Source organism: Sesamum indicum, linkage group LG5 (assembly GCF_000512975.1).
Source record: "Sesamum indicum cultivar Zhongzhi No. 13 linkage group LG5, S_indicum_v1.0, whole genome shotgun sequence".
Lineage (NCBI taxonomy): Eukaryota > Viridiplantae > Streptophyta > Magnoliopsida > Lamiales > Pedaliaceae > Sesamum > Sesamum indicum.
In genome coordinates this window covers 17,876,851-17,897,978 of record NC_026149.1, presented here as the reverse complement: position 1 = coordinate 17,897,978, position 21,128 = coordinate 17,876,851, and the positions used below count along the sequence as shown (strand labels likewise).

The following is a 21,128-nucleotide window of genomic DNA, read 5'->3' as shown; positions in this document are numbered from 1 at the left end:
TTCATGGTGAAGAGTCTTCCTCCTTAGCCTCGCATTGTCTAGGTAAATTATAACTACCATGAATATTCATTATTATTTAAAAAATTATAAATATTTTTCTGGAACAGAAACTAATTATGTAGTCCGTAGATGGTGGGGCGCCAGAAAATTACTGTTTTACCTTTATCGCCTTTTTTTTAAAAAAAAAAATAGGTCTAGAAAAAATAAATTAGGGTGCATAAAATAAATAAATAAATAATTTCTAGAGTATATTGTTCATAAAAATATCTTTAAAAAATGTATAAAATTATAATTTATAATCTAAAATGATATTTTAATCAGTTCACCACAAAATTAAATAGAAGCCTAATGAAAACTAACAGAATGGGCTCGTTGTTAGGAGACGTTAAAGTTAGGAGGTATTTGTAATTTCTCAAACAATGAGAATATATTTGCAATTATGTCAAATTTTAAGAAAGATGACCGTAATTTACCATGGTTATGATTTGCCCTCTATCTCCCTCTTTCTCTCTCTCTCTCTCTCTCTCTCTCTCTCTATATATATATATATATATGTATGTTTTATAAGGTTGAAAAATAAATTAATAACAAAACCACCCTATTGAGATTGATAAATAAATTCGTTCGTTAACTTAACAAATTAAATTTGAATAAAATTTATCGTTCAATAAACTTATAAATTTAAAATTATCAAGTTACTCGAACTCAGTTCGTGTTCGATTAAATTGAAGTTCGTTTAAATCCAATTTAATTAATAATTAAATCAGGGTCAAGAACAGAATTTCAAACTCGATAATGATTCAATTCAGGCTTGAACAATAACATGTTGGACTATACTGATCAATTTGATCGAATTTTATTTAATTTTAATTTTTTTTTTAAAAAAAAACAAAAGAGACAAGTAGGGTGAAATGGGGGTACAAAACTAACCTAAACCCAAATTTTGTTTTAGGACATTTACATAATTGAGTAATTAAAGAAGATTATTACAATAATCTCAACAGGCAATGAGGTTGCTGAGTTTCTTGTTCCTCAATCTCTCACCATGTACTTCACTCTCTTGCCCCTCATACCTGCAACAAAAACTCATTTCTCTTATCACCAATACAATTTCATATTATCTGTCTGCAGTTAATCTACTTATATATATATATATATATATATATAGGGTTAATTACATTTAGAACCCCTCTAAAAATACGAAATTATATTTTTTCTCAAAAAAAAATTAAAAAATTATACTTATACCCCATGCTAAAATTCATTATTTACACCTGACCCATTTTCAGGGTTTGGAGGAAAATGCTGACGTTCGCCAAAAGTTTACATAAATTTTTAATTTTACTCCTTATTTAACGTTCTCGTTTAATAATTTTGTACGTACAAGAACAAAATATAATGATCAATGTTAACCTCACTACATATTACATTTATCCTTTTATAAATACAAAAATATACATGAAAATATTAAATGAGGGACAAAATTGAAAATTTATGTCACTGTTTTTGTTATGGTTAGAATTTGTTGTCCAAACTCTAACAGAAGCGTGTTAAGTACAAATGAAGAATTTTCAGAGAGGGTGTGAGTGTAATTTTCAAAATTTTTTTGAAAGAAAATGTAATTTTATATTTTTAGAGTGGGTTTAAGTGTAATTAACCCATAGACAGATAGATAGATTTGTACCTAGATGGTATGGAAATTAAAGGGCTCAAGCATTTCGCCAGTTTCACTGCTTCAGCTTCTGAATTGACGATTTGATCAAAACAGAAATATCTCCCACTGGTTGAACTATCTTCAAAAGCTCGAATATGGACATCAGCTAGAAAATTTATATCAACGGTAGCCAGTACCCCATTCACGTACATTTGCTCTGCCCCTGTCCCACATCGACAGTGAACATGAATTATTACATTCTCAAGGGATAATTACACTATCAGTGTGAATTATTACATTATTAAGCGATAATTACACAACGAGCATGAATTGTTACGTCTAGACATATTCTATTCCGATCATTTTATAACGTAATATATGACCACAAACGTGGTGTAATTTTCCAAAATTGAGGGTCTTTTTGTAATAAGATGGATTCTTAATTATACACACATCTCTTGATATTTAAAATATTACAAAACAACCCCTCAATTTTATAAAATTACGTTGTACTCCCTATAGTCCTATTTATTACGCTACAGAATGCTATTTAACCATCTTGTTTTTAAAATGAACATGATTGTAGAAGACACGAGATCAAATATAATGACTTTTTTGTAATAAAAACTCGTGATGAATACTAATTAACTACGACTATTAGTGTACAGACCGGGCTTGATTGAACCTGAATCAATCATATGGCAGGTGCAATACACTTGTCGTGTGATTAGTGTACAGTTCAGAAAAAATGACTAATCACATAACAAGTATATCTGTGATTGATTTGATTCGACCAAAGCTAATTCAAAATAGAATTTTCCGGAGTAATCATAGGAAATAATCTTAAAAGTGAGGCCAAGATTGTCATGGCTTGAGTACCTTGAAGATAGGACAAGGTTTGTTGGGGATTGAGACGAGCAACGTCAGGGCCGGTAACAAGTCCTGGATTGATGCATACCATGTTAAGCGTTCGATCGATGGCCAACGCCCAAGCGGCCTTCTCAGACAGTGTCTTTGCCAAGGCATACCACAACTACGTACATCAACAAATATTAATCATCAGGACAGCAGTACGATGTGGCTGAGACAAGATTAAGGAAGGATTCATTTATCGAATAAAAAAAGTGAAATTACAAAATCGCCCTCAAGAAAAAAATAAAAAAAAAGACACTACCTAATATAGTCGTAACGACTGATTTTGTACTTAGGTGTCCCTATGGAAGAATTGAGTTTGAAAATATGAAAAACAGTGTAGATCATGCCACATCAATACAATATAGGTCCCACTGTTGACGTGACATAACCAGAACTATCTGATTTTCACAATCGACTCATACAAGATAGTTCGGTTCTTAAAATTAGGAATTGGGAAACTATAGCCGCGACCAAGTCCGACCCGATTACGTGCTTCCTTCATTATACATCAATCACTTATCAAGCCATATTACCCCAGTTAAGTGTAATTCTAATCCCAAATTGTACATCAATTACATGACAAGTATAACAATTATTATATACTTAACTCAATCAAATTAAATCTGATCCGAATAATTTTTTTTTTGACAAAAATATTAACAAAAATACAGACACACACACAGATAAATGAAGATATAAAAAGTAAAATTAAAACCTTGAATTTGGTGCAAAAGTCAGGATCACTCCAGGACCTCTCGTCAACATCCTTTTGGGAACAAATGTTTTGGGTCCAGACAGCAGCAGTGAGAGATGAAGTGAACACAATTTTGTGTATACTTTGTGTCTGAGCACAACCCTCCAACAAATTGATCGTCCCTCTAACCTCTGAATCCACCATTTTTCCCTGCACACATTACAACATTAATTATTATACATGCAATAAACTGTTAATAGGACTAAACACATTTCTTTGTCCGGTATTTATTTTTTTAATTTTCAAGATTTCAATTCTTTTCTTTGCAAAATTCACCTCCATCGACGTTGCAAAAATTAAAATGGTGCAGGATCAAAATGCTACGTCGGAAAATTAAAAAATAAAAATGCTGGTAAAAATAAATTAATAGTAACAAAAGCTCTTATTTTAAAATATCAAGATTGTTTTTGGGGAAAAGCACGAACTCCAACTAAAAATAATTAAAATCATTAAAATTTAAAAAATACAGAACCAAAATACTATTTTTAAAACGTGGTTGACGGGATCATTACAGACATCATGAGTAGATAATCATATTCAAATAGTTAAGAAAACTCACATCGTACTTTTCCGGGCTGTCCAGGCAGCAAAACAAACCACAACACAACCTCAAAGCCTCGAGAATGCTGTGGTAGTCCAATACATCCACAGTAAACATCGTCAGCCTGCCGTTTTCTGTTCTCTCTAACCCTGCTAATTTCTTCACTATCTCTTTCTCTCCTAAAACAATCCATGAATTTCAATTGTCAGAATAGAATATATTAAATGATTAATTATTGATACAGGCAAGCGTCCCGTATTGGACACAAACAAACAGAAAATTCTTACCATTTTTTCCGACAGCTGCGTGGACATTATACCCTCTGATCAATAGCTTCTTGACCAGACAGAATCCCACGTAAGTGGAAGCATCAAGAACACAAACTCTGGGGTTTTTCTCATTTTCTGCTATGATGATATCTCTCATGATTTTTCCCTCTTCTTTGACACTTTCTGATCAGCTCTTTATATATATGTGTGTGTGTGTGGGTGTGGGTGTGTGTATTCTACTGTTGTTTTGTCTTATGATGTGTATATATATATTGTCTTGCAACAGACCAAACTTGTGGTGGAGGAGTAATAGAAATAGGAAAGTGGCATACTATACATATGAAGATGAGTTGGTGAGCTGAAAGAGTTGATGTTCCCAACTACCCATGATTTTCAGGCAAATCCCTCTTCCCATTTGTGATTTTTGAGGATTGCTGGTGGAGATGGTTTAACTTTCATCCATCATCCTATATTTATGTAAGGAAATCTCTGGATTTATTGCATGTGCAAAGAGTATGGGTCCAAGATATTGGGTTGTGCTGTGTGAGCCACTGATTAGGTTTCGATTTTCGTATTAAATTTATTTTGTTGCAAATTCTATTTTATTTAATATATATAATTTGCAATTAAAAAATTCAATCTGATTTAATTTGGGGTGAGTAGGTGGAAGTTTTATTTATTGCAAGAAAAAGAGTGTGTTCATGGGAAATATGGGTAGGCAGCAAAGACACGTTAACTATGTAATTAATGTGTGATGTTCTTTTCTCTTATCAGAAATTTTTCTAGAAGTAGACAATTACGTGAGAGGATTGCGTTCTTGAATGTCTCAAAATATCAAAACGTGTCCGAACATGGATGGGCTTCATATCCATGACTTATACTAAATTAATAAATTTGGAATCGGTTTTTATATACTTTTAGACTAGAAAATTAAAAATAAAATAATCAGACCATTTATCTCCAACAAACAAACCAGCATTATGCTATCTCCACCATAAGATACTGAATTTTACTTCCCAAGACAAAATTTTTAAAATATAAAGTCACATAATTAGTAATGATAATTGCGACCAACGAGATCTTACGACTAAAATATTATAATTTTTTGAATTTCAAATGTGGATGTATGTCTATTGCTATTATAGTTTCTTGTTTATCTATTTTAATTGACGTTGATTCGAACTATCAATGTATTAAATTTGTTTTTAAATTTGAATGTTAAATGATGTAATAAATAGCATAATGTCAAAAAGATAATGATAATTACAACTCATATTTCGAATCTACGGTTGCATTTTGATTGAAAATTTTTGAATCTACGATTACATATCCCTTTTTTTTTTTCAAATTTAAACTATGTTGTTAAATTTCAAATTCTTTTTATACAGAGTCATATTCAAATTCAAATATAGTAACCTGAAAGAGCTTTTTACAAATCCTAAAAATAAATGAGTCATATTGCATTTCTAGAGATTTACAAGACATCCAACGATGTAAGGAAAGGGTAAGAGCACAATGTCCATTTCAGAGTTCCAAAAGCTAAAACAAGAACTGGTGTCCAGAATTGCAATTTGTAAATCACAAACACAAGCTACAAATCTGATTGTAATCAACAGAGCAGATGATATTTTTGAAAGGGTAGGTAGATTTGCAAATTTGAACAAGCAAAAATCACTTGCACAAACTAGCACACCACATTAAAACATATCATAGTACGCTAATCACAAATGTTTTTATTGTCCACTAAACCATAATGATGCACCAATAAAACTTCCCATAGCCGACAGGAATTTGCATCGGCAGAAGGCGTGATTTCTGAAGATCACTTTCCTGAGTGGATGACAGACCTTAGGGACAAATAAGTTTGATGCAGAACAAATTCAGTTCAAATATTTGGCACAGCTAAAAGTCGTGCGTGCATCCCCGTAGTTCGATAATATCTGAGTACATAAGGAGATTCCTTACACTTTGAGTTATGTAAACCGAACAAAAGTACAGGAGTTGAATTCCCAACTATGTTAGGTTGCTGTTATAATACAAATTTATGTGATAGGGACTATGGGGCATAAATTTTATTCTCGATTTTCTCCAGTCTATTTGATATCATATGTCATGATATGAATACAGATAACAAGGTCGAAAGAATGAATTAATAGAAGTTGGAGGTAACTCTTACGATTGTGTACTCCCGCCTTCTAAGTCTTGCCAAGAAATGCTGGAAGATAATCTTGACATGAGTTTCTCTGATAGGACGAGTCTCTAGAAATGGCCAACTGTAACATGCCAATTATTGCAGTTCCAAGAAAATAATGGACCAGTAGTTGTCTTCTCTATTCCCACTCAAGAGGTAAAGAATATCTCAGTCAAGTTTTGAACAAGTTTGAAGACACCTGAAAAAAATAAGCGCATTAAATAGAAATGACAGGTATATAGTACATAGACAAAACAAAAGGTCTGGGAAGGGTCAGATGCGCAACATTCTGATACCAACAGAGTGATAATTTCAAAAGGCGCAGCTTCGAGCTAGAGCTATATTGTATAGGTCAACATGCTTTCTTTATCATGTCAAAGTCGAGAAATTCCACTTGAGATAAGAATGAATTGTACGGAATCGTAATGTATAAAACGGTGGTAAGAGCATGTTTAGCAGTTTGTATGACAGACACAGCCGACTCTGATTCACTAATATTATGCAGAAACGCCAGCATTTCTTGCAAGAAAACTACACAGAGCACAGTAGAGATGTAATGCAATACCAGAATTGACAATCACATTTATGGTTGTAACTTGTAAGAACAAAAACCATGAGGGCCTCGGAAGTGACATATTTAAGAAATATGTGCATAGAAACAATATATACCTTCACATGATGTGGCATAATTTTTATATCATAAGGTACATGCAGCCATGCATGCGGTGGATGACACAAGAAGTTTTCAGGTTTGCTTGTATAAACGTCAGCATATTGATGGATGTGGTAAGCAAATGCAGATTCTTGCCCAGTGTCAGTCAGGAATGTTGCTCCAAATGACTTATTAAACATCCGTTTCATGGTGTAACATGCCTTCTGCCTCTCTTCATTGAGCTCCCAAAGAAGAGACATGTACTCTTCACTTGCCTCACCATTAGAAACAGTAGCATGGAGTTTGACAAGAAGTTCTTGTATTATGTGAAACTTGGCCTGTTGGTGAAACATAAAAATGGTGAAGCCGAAAATGTCTCATTATCATTGTCAAAAGCAGTAAAATGTTGGCGAGACCCAGATATAAGGTAATATACCAGGAAATCGACCAAATTAGATGAAATTAGATGAGAGTAACATGTATATTCTCTCCAGCCAGATCGAGCAAGAAAGTGCAACGCACGCATAGATGTAAATACCAAAATTCATTAGACTTAATACAGATTACTTATGCCAATGAAAGTGTGGACGAAATTTCAACATGAGAAACAATTAATTTAATATAAAAGTAAGCTATTATTGCATATAATAATCCATCTTGCTGACTTTGTTAAACCCAAAAGATTTTAGACCAGATATAGCCTTTATAACAGAACGGACAAGATAGCGAAAACCAGCTTTAAGGAATATTTAAATTCCACTTGTAGATAAAGACGTTACTGGGAAACCATTTTTATAATTATGGCCTAAAATTCAAACATAGCATATCTATATTCCCATCATAAAACTTCAGAAAGAATATCTCACTCACCAAACTCAATAAAGAAGGGCTTACCTGTTCAAAACGATAACTATCTTCATTCTGGATCTGAATTTCATTCTGAAAGCAGCCAGGAAACAAAGTCACTAATTTTACACCTTAAGCAAGACAGTCTAATAAAACACAAGTGACATATTTTACAAGGAAGTGGATGTCACCTGGCAAGATTTTGAGCAAATTAGTGACCATATTATTGGAAGATTCTTTTATTACTACTTTACACATATTTACTTCCCTGTGGGAACATAAAGACCATAGGCTCATAGCATAGCAGACTAGCAACTACTTAGACCACAATCTAAAGTTTGCTTTGAGCTGACATTACAATCATAGTGAACCATCAAGAATTTTCATCTTTTAGTATAACGTAAGGGACATTGCTTCAGCATGTGTCGTAAGCAAATAAAGAATGGCATGACTGAAGGCATACCTCCAATTCGTGAATTATGGCAGCTGTATGCCACCCTGCTTTTGAAGGCCCTCTTAGGTCACTAAACAGGTGGTCCCCAAAGTATATCACCTAAAAGTTAGGAAATTGTGTCATCATCAACTAACACAATACTATGGAGAGAAGTGAGAACTATTAAGTATACATAACTATTGGCAATTACAAATTGTTTACTCCGCAATGAATAGAACAATATAACTGAATGCCTTAAGTAGATATTGCCATGTAGTTCACCTCAGGACCATTCCACTTAGTTATTTGCAAGAAAGTCTTCAGGCATCCATGGTAGTAAATTTTGTTAGGAAGGAAAGCATCCACCTTTGAAAAAGCCAAAGTGTCTTTCTCCACATCATAACAGCTAATGAAAGTTCCAGAGTGCAGTTTGGATAGAGCAAAGAGGCACATAAAAGGGAAATTAGTATGCCAAGTTCAGTTCCCCAAGACCACAAACAAAACTGCAAAATAAATCTATACCAAAACTGCAAAAACAAAACTGCACATAAGTTTGGATGCAACAATAAAATATGTAGGTGATGAACCACTTATGTATATACCAAAGTCTCCCATGGGGGCGCCTAAATCCAAAATAATCTGGACTACAAAAAGGGATCACCAGAATCATGTACAAGGTGGCAGAGCCTAAATCCAAAATAATCTGTACAAAAACACATTTTTAATGAAAACTGAAAACTAAAAATGAAAACACAAACAAACAGTTTAGATAATCTAGTTTACTTTAATGAATACAGTGAAAGATATATCCTGTTTCATTATGTTTAAACAGAAACCATCATAGACCTTTGGTGACCATTTAATTCAATCTTCTAGCCTTTGCAGCAGATTAGATCATTTTTCAGTCAATTAACTCTTTTGCATTTACAGCAAGTCCAAAATTATATAGCCAATAACAGATGCACAACAATATCGCCTCCGACATGAAGATTGCTCCCAACATGGTTAGCTTGATAATCATCCCTTCATGATTTGACACACAAACACGTAACAAAAAGTACCACATACATACACAACCCAACAGAATAAGATTACTGCATACCAAAACCAAATGCAACAAAATGACAAAAGTAAATAGGAAGGTGTACCGAAATGGACGTTCAGAGGTATAGAACTCTGGTTTGTTGGCTTTAGCAATCACGACATCAAAGAGTTCCCTCCAGCAGTCTTGGTGTCCCAATGAATCCTAGTTAACAAGTGACTCAAGATACTTAGCTTCAATTTTAGTGCCTCCCCATCCACAGAAATGAGAAATACACAGAGATGGAAACATAATTGCTTTTTGATAGCAAAAATGATGCTCTAAAGTATAATCAGCATGTAAATCCACTTAAATACTCAATATACTAAATAAAAGGACTTAATGTCAGAAGAAAAAAGTTAATATGTCTAAGCAACAATGTATGTGAAGCAGGATTAGGAAGATGAACCCATAAAATGTCAGGGCAAAAAGTTCATCAAGCCAATAACAGTAACTCTCTGTAGATCCATTATCTAATTCTACTAACAATATATCATACAAAGATGCCAATTTATCACAAGATAAAAACAAGAAGGGACCATAAAAGTTTGTTTCGATGAACTAATAAATATACAAAATGGAAGAGATGTGCATCAAGTACAGCAGGAACAATCAAGCACAAATATAAGGACCAACCAAAGAAAAGGATCAAAATGCTTGACAAACTATTTTGAATTTAGGACTGGAAGGTTACAATTTTCAATGACTGGACTACGATAGGATAATATAAAGCAAGAACTTCTCCATCGTAGTGTTATTGAGATCACAAGGACTTCCTATAGTGATTCTAGGATTGGAAGAAAGAATGATTGTGCTAGAATTGCTAAAGCAACAATAAGAAAAAGAAAATCAAGAAAACAGGAATACAAGAATAGAGAAACGAACAGCTCTAGGCGTAAGAATGCCTCAATAAGTTACTAGAAACATGTCAATAATACCTAACTGTAATGACAAAAGTAAAATGATGGCAAAAGTATCTGCAGATCTAAAAGACTTTCCAACAACCATCTTTATAAGCATGAAATTACAAATCTACAATCATCAGACCACTGAGAATAGTTTGACAGTAACTAAGCTACATTTCTTTCCTTTATCCAAACCATAACATTTCTATGAAGTTTATCATAATTTAACTAAACATCACAAATGGACCATGTGTGTTTCTCATGCCCATCAATTTCTGTAAATAATAGAATACCCTTAAATTGTAAACTTAATAGAAGACCACCACATTTGATTTCAAGTGAAAATGATTATGCATATCTCCTGGCGAGATAATTACCTCCAACATGAAGCGCATTCCTCCATCCACAAAATAATAAGGAGAATTAGTCAACAAGAAAAGTTTCTTTCCATTCTCTTTCAGCATCCTCAGAAAGCGAAGTAACTGTCCCTGGAATAATACAGAACCCAAGTCTGAATCAACTGGTCAAAATTTTCACTTAAAGAAAAACATGAATTTTTTTAAAATAGAAAAGAAAAGAGATATAAGCAAAAGTTTGTGAAAAGTTTACATACATTCTTTACGAGATACTTCTCTGGATCTGAAAGAATTCCTTTATGTGCTAAACCACTTCGATGAACATGCTGAATAGCTCGATTCACATCTTGATAAACATAAGAAGGATCAAATTCCAGCTTGGCATCAACAAAATGTTGAACAATATCAGCAATAAGGCATGCCTGCAGAAAAATAACCCCTCTGTTTGGTTTCATTTTCAACTAATTGGGAAAACATCTAAAGAAACTCCAAATTATGCTACAAGGGTTTTGGTTTGTTTAAAACCAATAGTAAACCTCTACTATCAATATACATAACATTACAAAACACCCACAATCAAGTCATGATATAACATCTTCAGTAATTTTTGTCTCCTAAAAGAAATAAGTAACATATTTATATCCATTTTCAACAGAAGAAACTGCCATTGCATATTAGCCTCATTGCCTATTATACTCGCTGGATTTCATAACAGTTTTTGAACAGTGATCTACCAAATCCAACTGCAACTAAAGTTATACAGCACAAAACATAAAAATAAAATGACACTTGAAAATTCACTTTTCCTGTTCTGACATGAATTCAAGAAAATAAGACCTCCAACAAAGACCTTCATGTTTAGTAAACAGATAATATCCCCTCCACATAAGTAGGATATATGAATTATGTCATAGACTCCAGAAAAAAATATAGTATATGGTTTTTCTAATCAATCTTAGTTTCTAAACTTACTTCTTTATACAGATCACTCTTATTAATTTCATCAAAGCCATGAGAACGCCTTTTGACTTCCATTGACTCATTCAGCTCCATCCCAAATTAAAAATACAAGGTTCGACTTTTCATGTTTACAGGAAATCATCCCCAAGCAATGGCCTTAATGAACTTGTGAAAAAAAAAATAAGAACGATTTAAGTTTAACATTCTTTCACGAGGAAATACTATAAGAATCATTTAAATAAAATTTTAGAAATGTAACAGAACAGAAGAGAGACGTACTGACAAAAGCACCAACCTCGCTAAAGCAAAAGAAGTCCATCAAACCCACCAGTTCTTGAGCTTGATCACGGCCAATATGTCGTGTGCCATATAAGTCATTGATTTCTGGTCGGCTAAGCTGCATTTTCATAGTTAACACAATCAAAGAGTTAGCTTTCTCAATATTGTTTCAAATCCAATTCTCTCCAACAATTTAATTATGCTTACATGCTGGAATCATTCTTTAAGTATGCAGCAGAAAGTGGACCCAATAAACAATACAGCGATGAAAGGATGGAGAATCCTAGAATACCACTAAACACTTTCACTTATCTTGACAGAAGACTTATGTTAATGGAGCTCAAGATTATTTTTCGACAAGACAGAAGTTTATGTTCATGTAATAGAGGAGTACTACAACACAACGGATTTATCTTTCTAATCCAGACAAAGAGTGCTATAACAGAATGAATATATCTTTCTAATCCAGATAAATAGAACAATAATTTAGCTTATAGCAAGAGCGAGCTAGAATATAAAGAGGCACTGAAGGTCTGGATAAGCAAAATATAATGCAATCACATAAAATGTCAAGACTCTTTTGATCAGATAAGTAAAACAATACCATCAAGTCTCTATGATATTCAAGTAAATGAAATACTTGACAATAATCAAACCCTTTGAGAATCAGGACATGTGGCTACAAACTCATACAGAATCCACTATTTTAATCCATTTGCCACTGTATTCTGTTCTTGGGAGGGGAGGGGAGGGGAGGGCAGTGAATTTAATTCAGCAGCTACTGTGCTATATGTCTAAATATATAACTGATTTACATATGATCTAAGTCAACAGAAAGGGGAAAAGGACCAGCATAAAGTTATATGTCTGACAGCTTCAGTTTTATATGTTTCAAAATTTCTCAACAGCATCAGAACAAAAAAACATGAGGTTAGCTCACATGCATTCTCTAATGATCAATTATTATATTGCTCAAGTCAGCCTATAATTGGTGAGGCAGTAAGCTGCTTTTCCATTTCAAATTCAGGTTTTAGCCTCGAATTCAAGTAATTATATAAGCATTTATATCATTTTACTCCAAAATGATCAGCAAGTTTCTTGTAGACAATGAATAACCCACCAGGTATCTGGGCAGCAGTATATAGTAATTGCAAGTATTGCATTATGTCTCTGCCCACTAAGAAGGTAACCGAGGTCCAAGGATGCTAAGACCAAATGAAATGTAACAGTTCAGAATTAGAAATGCCATCATTTACCCTATTGCTAACGAGTTGCAAGTCCTTAATTTGGTCCTTACAATGCACTATTTGGACTCGCTTATCTCAAGAAAAAAGAATTCTGCTTGTTCTGAGATTTAAACCAGTACACTATTTCAACTTGTGTCTTAAATAAAAAACAATACCAACAACCAAACAACCACGACTATTCATTTTGATCTCCATTTTATTACCCAAAAAGTAGGAGGGGGTTGGCAACCATCTTGATGAAGCTCCACATAAATGCAAAGAGCTCTTCGTAGCACCAACTTTTGCTCTTAGACACTTCTACAGAATCATAATTTCAACAAACAACTGAAGCTTCCCAAGCATTCATGTTCTTTCTACCACAGTAATATAGTATATGGTGGTATCTGTCATCCATAATTGTATTAATAAGATCATAAACATTTATTTGCATCTTATTGCTAAGCTCTTCCATAAGCATTACAGTTGACATAGATATAGAGAATTTAACAAATGCAAAAATGCTAAACTATAGACATTGAATTGTCCCAGCTGTAAGCCACGACAAAAGTCTTTTAGATTTCATAAAAATTCAGCTACAACCTGCTTTATGTATCCTAGCTGGTATAAGCGTGCAGTTTACTAATCCAATATTTCAGCCAAGGTAAATGAAAATCAAATCCAATGTACCAAGAAACAGCTATTTCCTTCATTCCTTGTCTTGTTTTGACACAGAAATATAAAATGTAAATGAAAGTTTGGCATCAGTAAGAAGTATGAAATTCATATATATCTGATAAAACAAGAACAATACAAATCTTTTCCAAATATCCATTCAGCTACTCAAATGTCCGTTGCCTCCCATTATGCTATACGTGCATGCTAAATTCAAATCTTCACTTCAGTTGTTGGGACCAACTAAATAAAGATCCTTCACAATAAAGTGCAAATAACTCCCCTTCGCTGCATCCAAGATTTTGGAAAATGCCTCTAAAAGTAGCATAAAACTGGTTCTCTCTGCACATCAAGATCAGTTATTGCCGTCTCCTTGTTTCAACATTTGGTCCTATATGCCACCACCTTCCCCATGTGAGCAATGTCGCCCTTACACGAAAATACCTACACTAATCAATTTTTTTAATCTTTAGGCACATGCAATTTTAGTTTCTTTTTTCCAATATTTTTTCTACAATTGCTCTTCAGCAACCAAAAAAACTTTCTTGCCCTCTACAAAATCCATTTAGTCAACAGTTCTCATCCATCTCAGTGTGGGTAGGATAGAACACAAGATTTGGTGTCTATGCTTGAATAAGGTACTGCATTTCTTCTCCAGCATTCATTGACAGAAGGATTGCTAAACTGAAAGATACGACAAACAAGGTTCAAGATTTTAGATGTAATTTTTGAAATGGTATTAAAAACTTGAAATGATGGCTTCTCTGAAATCTGAGTTTACTAATAAATGTCAAAACTCAGATTTTTTTTCTGGTTCTTTCAGATCTGTAGAGCATGATATCACGAAAAAGTAATTTTATTTAATTGCTTGGGTCTTTACTTGACAGAATTTTCACGCAAAGTAACTGCAGAAAACTGTTTGCACTGCCATTCAAGATTAGTTCATCTAAAAATGTCACCAGAATACCATCTCCGGCCCCCACGCCACCCCACACACACCATTAAGAAATACAAACACACACAAAACCTAGAACCCAGGTTCACCACTACTTCACAGCGTTTGTCACCTTGTCATGGTACCATTATACAATAGCTATTCATAGTATGAATACTGGAAATTATGATCAAAGATTCGTCTATCAACGCCATCTGCTTTAGAATACATTCACGAGTTCACTTATAAACCTTCCATTTCTCTAACTCCAGAAAGTTGTATTTGGTCAAACTACAGTACATCTAGAAAACTTGCAATTCCTTTTCAAAATAAATATACACCTCATCAATTTCAGGAAGAGAAAAGTGACTCTCTGCTGTAAGATTTAAGCATAAACTAAAACATTGAGAAGAGAGAAAGCCACCTATTATACCTTTCGCCTGCCAAAATAGCATGCATCAGGTTCAATTGATCCAAAGAAATCCAGCTTCATAAGGCACCCCTTTGACATATCATAATACAGCCCTCTTATTGGAAATGAGTTATCATATTTGAACTCCAAGCAACTATCAGGATATCTAAGCTGAAAAGCCCACAAGAAAAGGACATAGATATGATTTGCTACTTATTCCTTTTCAAGATAAGCAAATAATGAACTTGATGCATATCAAAATCTTTATAGAAACATTGTGAACAAACCTCATTAACCAAATACTCTTTGGCAAGTTCATATATTAAGCTTTGTAAATTGGCAGAGTAGTGGGCCAATGTGTAATCATAGTCAAACCCGAATACTTGTATATTGTCCAATCTCAAGTCCTTATTGACATATATGCCTAAAATAGAAATATAAGTAGCATTATTTCAGAAATCATATTAAACTTTGTAAACACATTTTCCAAGTGAGAAGAAATTCACTTTTCAGCTGATGGGAACAAAAAAAAAAAGAAATGTTTGTAACCTTTAGGATCTGTTTTTGGAATTTCTCTCAATGTATCTGGTACTTTCTGAAATCTCTGTTTTGCAGCATTAAATACATGCCGAATCTTAGCAATTTCATCCTCCAAACTCTGCTTTCCTTCCTCTTCTTCCAATTTCAGCACCTTTTGCTCTGTTGCGACAACTGAGCTAAATGTACGGAGAATGTTTCCTCCGACCCCTAAAAATTTCAAAACACAACTCAATAATATTCAACGATAACAATTAACTCTCCCTCTTTTGCATATTTACACAGTTCCATATTGATTACCAATACAAGTTCATATTTATTTTTCAGTGTTAGATAGATCATCCAATGCATCGAACTTCCAATACAATCTATTACCAATCACTTATTTACCTAAAATGAAATGAATCTGAACCGAGAAAAACACAAATATTCACCCATGAGAAAGCGCAACATGCTGAATTTGGCACCATAAACATAAGGGCATCAGAAACCAGAATCAATACAATTCAGTAAACTTCAAATTGATTTTAAACAACCCCAATCCCAAAAACGCACTACACATCATGGCTACTTTTCCTACACATTTCCAGATACACAAAAATTCAAAATACACTTCATATTTTCAAGTAAGCACGCAAAGAGTGTTAAGAAGAAGACCTTCCACAAGCCCAGAATGCGCAAGTTGCGTGCTTTGCAACTGGAAATCAGAAAAGGAAAAACTAACAGTTAGAAAAACTATAAACACATTGTATGCTAATCTACATCTATACGTAAAATCACTCCAGCAATTTGAGATAGAATCACAATCTTCCACTTCTTGTTCTTACAGATACATACGCGTTCGAACATTACACAAATGATAAATAAACAAATTCCTTAAAGTTCTTGTACAGACAGCAGATTACCGGGAAAGAACCAAATGGAAAGATCCTCCTGCGAAAACAGGCCATAGATAAAACTAATTCTGTGCTTTATGCGTTGAAGTTAAGCTTTTCCAAACTATAAACATGGAGTCGATGAATTAGGGCTCGCAAGGGGAACATGAGATGAGAATTTGATTGGAGGAGATTTGAAGTGTAAGAAATGTAGCCGCCAATTTCCAACCCTCAACGATTTCTACCAGAATCAATCACAGTATTAGTATATGTCAAGTGGTCGAATGGTTAATTTGTTAGTTCTTTTATTGAAGAAATAAAATAATTATATTTACACGACGTCCTATATCTATTTAGACATATTCTTCTGTCTTTTATATAATTATATTTCCCTCTCATGAGGTTTGATATAATTACATATAGATCTTTTGTGATTTGAAAAATTATATTTAATATCCTTGAAATTTAGTTCTATCTAACAAATAAATCCATTTGTTAGTAAAACATTTATAAAATTTGTTGATATCAACAAAAGAACTGGATAAAAAATCTATATTTTTCGTCAATTGACTTATTACTGATTTATTGCAGGTCAAATAAATTTTTTTATGATCAAATTAACCCCATACGTCTTCACACGTTAATGCATGCGATGATATGTATCTTCACTATTATAAGAGTAGTATAATCAGAAAAAAATTATTTGACCTGCAATAAGTCAAATAAGTCAATCAATGGTAAATATCTATTTTTCATTCAGTTTTTTTGTTACTATTAGCAAATTAAGTGAAATTTTACTAACGAACGAACCTATTTGTTAGAAGAAAATAAACTTCAGAGATATCAAATATAATTTTTTAAATTATAGAAAATTTAAGTGTAATTACACCAGACTTCAAGGAAAAGGAATGTCATTATGAGAGTATGTTTTGGAGGATGAAGAAGCCAATGTGTTTGTGCATGAGAGCCTCAGGTAGGGGTGGCAACCCGAGCTCGACCTCGATTTGCAAGAATTTGACTCGAGCTTGGTAGTTTTTTTTTATTTTTTATTATTTATTTATTATTATTATTAGATTAAATTATTGGATCGAATCACCAAATTTTTATATAAATATATAAGTAATAAAATATATTGCATAATGTATACTATTTTATAAATATACTAAAGTATAGTATGAAATTTTATTTTATTGTTATAAATATAAGCTACTAATTAGTTTAGTAGTAATATAATTAGTAAAATATATCAAAAAAATACATACTGAACAATTTAAAAATTATAGAAAAGTATCCATTATCTGAAAATAATGCAATCGAAATACATAAAAATATTTTATAATTGAGATTAATATATGTTCACAATCTGCAATAAATTTATATATTTATAAATGTTAGTATTACATCGATGTAACTATCATCATACATTATTGAACAACATGGGTAATCGGCCCATCAAAATTCAGATCAAACCGTTAGATATGATCAAACTTACAGAAAAATACATTTGGTATAGTTTTAGACTTATTGGAATACGGATGTCGAGATTTCGAACTCGAAACATAAAAATAATCATTCAAGACTGTGTATCGTTGAATCAGACCATGTGATTTTAAATTATACCGTCATATATGATCTAATGGATACAGTATTATATATATTTAAATTGGGTATGAATTGAGTACTCGAATTTTAAGATATCGTAATTATTGTTTAAATTTTTTTATCTCATTAAATATATAATAAAATAATAATTAAAATTATTCAACCATTATAATTATTATTATTATTATTATTATTATTATTATTATTATTTTTAGATTAATTCATAGGGATCACTAAATTTCGGCATAAACTTATAAGTAATAAATAAATTGCATAATGCATAGTATGTATCTTGATATAAATATAAAACTCAAAAAGATGATAAAAAAAAATCATAAGTGAATTACCTGTCAATTAAAAAATGTATAACACAATTCAAATATATATTAAAATATGACATAAAATTTATATGTGTCATATTACATAATAATTCTAATTATAAAAAATATTATAATTTACTAAGTTGTTGATTAAATTTATTTTGTATAAAGATTAAATGTATAAATAAAAGTATCATAATTTATTATTATCCAATATAAAATTATGAAATTGATTAATAATTATAATATATGGTCAATTTTGAGTATAAAATTGATAAAGTATTGAATAAGAAATTAAATATATAAAAATTTTAAAAATAAAAGTATATACAAAAAAATAAAAAATAAATAAAAAAAAGCTCGCGAGCTGAACAGAGTTTGAGCTCGAGCTTGAGTCGACCTCAAAATAGAGCCGGCTCGCTCGCGAAGCTCACGAGTCGACTCGACTCGTTTGCCACCCCTAGCCTCAGGTGGACTCACATCGTTTTATATCTGTGTGATGAGGTGATCCAATATGGTATGATGATCATATTTGAGTTTATTTCCTTCTTTCTGAATTCAATTTCCTTTTTCTTTTCATTCTTAGATAGGTAATTCGTTTATAATACCTCGTAATTATTTTTTTTTATTGGGGTTAAACAATAAAATTCCTCATAAAGCCCTAATTATCACTGAAAATGTCGAAAATTACGAAACATTATGACAACAATCCACGTCTTTCTGTTGGGACCAATAAACATAGCAATGATTGATCTTGAACCCATCTAATTAAGGGCAGGCTATTGGATACGTGGATCTATACACACTCTAACACATTGACTCCTATAAATACTTAGGAGGACCCTACAAGATATGTATCCATTTATGACTCTAAGGTTTAGTTCTGCGATTTCGATATAAATTAAGTGAACTGACTTAAGTTCTGGAGAACTGTAGACGGGATGAAACTGACGACTTGTGCTACAAATTAGTCCACCATCCAAATCGAGATAACACGTAAGTAAATCCATCTTAGATATTAAATATCTAACTCAGCTCGTCAGATCATTCATTTACCTCGATGATTGGGATCACCATTCATAGTTGTATATGCATTCCACAAATTCTTGTAGATTTACTCTAAATTTCTTTCCACAAAAAAGCCACAAGAACCTTATTATTTGCCTATTTGTAAGGAGATAAATGTAATTTATAAAATCAAAATAATATAATTATAATAAAATATTATTTCTAAATTATAACCATTTGGTATAAAGTAGTCATTGATATATATATATAACTAGTAAATTTTTATGCTTTCTCGTATTTGGTATATATGGGATTAGACTAGACTATAATACGTGTTTATTTATTTAAAAATTTTATCAGATATTTGACAAAATATTCAAAAAATTTATTCAGATAATGTTCTCAAGATATAGAAAATGAGAATATTTACCATTAAAAAACGAACTAAATGTAAAGGTAGCAGCTATCAACAATTATAAAACGCTTTTCATAAGGACAGATATAAACTATATAGAAAGCGTGTCTTATACTTTAGATTCCGCCACAAAACGTCAACTGTACTTACAATAATTGTGTCTACCAACCAGCTGTAATAAAACCACTAATCAGGGATATAAATGTCATTTCTCCACATCAATAAAAAATAAAAAAAACCAACCAAATCTAAAATGAGATTATTAGCCAATTTTTCTTTTCTTTTCTTGTTTTCTAATTTATATTTCTCCTCAGTTTTAAAGCTTTTAATTTTTTTTTTCAAAAACTCCTTAAATGCCCCACCTCAAAACAAAATTACTCATAAAATTGAAAATTTAATACGTATAATCCTCTGTCTTAAGAAAATTTTAAAATAGTTAACAAAATTGAAAAAATTCGATGCAATTTGTTATATATTTTATAAAATTTTTAAAATAATTCCAAAATTAAAAAAATAGGCACATTTAGTTCCATAAATCTCGTAGAGTAGATGACTAAATATATCAATGTTTTTTCAATTATGGTACTATTTTGAAAATTTCATAAAATGGAAGTTTAAAAATATTGAATTATTTTAATTTTCAAACTATTCTTAAAATAATAGTGTTGGAAAATTATAATTCATGACCAATTGGTAGGCTCAAGCCCACACACCTTGGAAGGCTTGCCCAACTCTGTTGCCTTAGCCCAATCCTCGGTCGAGCCCACTCCAGCCACCCGGCTCATTTCTCACCCCGACCCGATTTCTCACTAATTAAAAGGATTTCTCTTTCTCACCCTCAGCAAAAGAAAATCCCTACCCTAGTTTCCCCAACTCGTCTTTTTTCCTCTTCCCTCTTCTCGGAATCTTGCTAAACTGTCTACCCCCTCTCTCTGTTAATCTATGTCTCTCTCAGTTTTCTAAGCCCTACATCAATAAATACCTACAGTGGTTTTTTTATGTAGAATAACAAAATAAGACATTTTCTTCTCCTTCTTCGCTCCTATTGAAAGCTCTCTTTGAATTTTGTGCTTAGTAAAAAATCTTGAGTGGTCATTTTTGGGGTCTTTGTGACCGACCGTGGTGGTTGTTTTGAGTCCTTGGTGGCTGTTTTGGTAAAGCAAACAGTGGGGAAATTTATTTAAAAAATACAAAAAAAAAGAAAAATAAGTAATGTATTTTGAAAAAAATTAAAAAAGTAAGTGGCACCGCGGTGCCACAATTTTTTATTTTAAGAAAAAAATTCTCTGTC

General features: G+C 32.3%; 2 protein-coding genes across 3 annotated transcripts; both read right to left on the bottom strand.

Annotated features, from left to right (window-relative positions):
* LOC105162883 (cinnamoyl-CoA reductase-like SNL6) lies at nt 835-4,631 on the bottom strand. The gene is made up of 6 exons (XM_011081042.2): nt 4,152-4,631; nt 3,883-4,043; nt 3,285-3,473; nt 2,534-2,687; nt 1,685-1,877; nt 835-1,073 (listed from the first exon to the last, which is right to left on the bottom strand). Exons 1-6 carry the CDS (start codon nt 4,288-4,290, stop codon nt 998-1,000), a joined length of 912 nt encoding a protein of 303 aa, XP_011079344.1. The 5' UTR covers nt 4,291-4,631; the 3' UTR covers nt 835-997.
* LOC105162881 (5'-nucleotidase domain-containing protein DDB_G0275467) lies at nt 5,723-16,766 on the bottom strand. Of its 2 annotated transcripts, XR_847873.2 has the most exons (15): nt 16,523-16,766; nt 16,275-16,314; nt 15,630-15,827; nt 15,368-15,504; nt 15,102-15,251; nt 11,853-11,954; nt 10,855-11,019; nt 10,619-10,729; nt 9,404-9,501; nt 8,538-8,661; nt 8,286-8,375; nt 7,871-7,915; nt 6,994-7,314; nt 6,310-6,523; nt 5,723-6,073 (listed from the first exon to the last, which is right to left on the bottom strand). XR_847873.2 is itself a non-coding variant. In XM_011081041.2 (14 exons), the coding sequence occupies exons 1-14, from the start codon at nt 16,565-16,567 to the stop codon at nt 6,497-6,499; spliced, it is 1,653 nt and encodes a 550-aa protein (XP_011079343.1). In that variant the 5' UTR covers nt 16,568-16,766; the 3' UTR covers nt 5,723-6,496. The 2 variants fall into 2 exon arrangements, 1 of the variants encoding a protein (XP_011079343.1); XM_011081041.2 differs by having other exon boundaries at nt 5,723-6,523.

Bases quoted from the DNA above. Each gene is read 5' to 3' on its own strand.
- LOC105162883 (XM_011081042.2), bottom strand. From the start codon at position 4,290: ATGAGAGATATCATCATAGCAGAAAATGAGAAAAACCCCAGAGTTTGT. The intron at 4,044-4,151 runs GTAAGAATTTTC...GGATTGTTTTAG, and splicing joins CGCAGCTGTCGGAAAAAATG to GAGAGAAAGAGATAGTGAAG. The intron at 1,878-2,533 runs GTACTCAAGCCA...GATGTGGGACAG, and splicing joins AACCTTGTCCTATCTTCAAG to GGGCAGAGCAAATGTACGTG.
- LOC105162881 (XM_011081041.2), bottom strand. From the start codon at position 16,567: ATGGCCTGTTTTCGCAGGAGGATCTTTCCATTTGGTTCTTTCCCG. The intron at 11,955-15,101 runs GTATAATAGGTG...ATGAAAATGCAG, and splicing joins GCTATTTTGGCAGGCGAAAG to CTTAGCCGACCAGAAATCAA. The intron at 6,524-6,993 runs GTATATATTGTT...TATTTTTTTCAG, and splicing joins TTATGCCACATCATGTGAAG to GTGTCTTCAAACTTGTTCAA.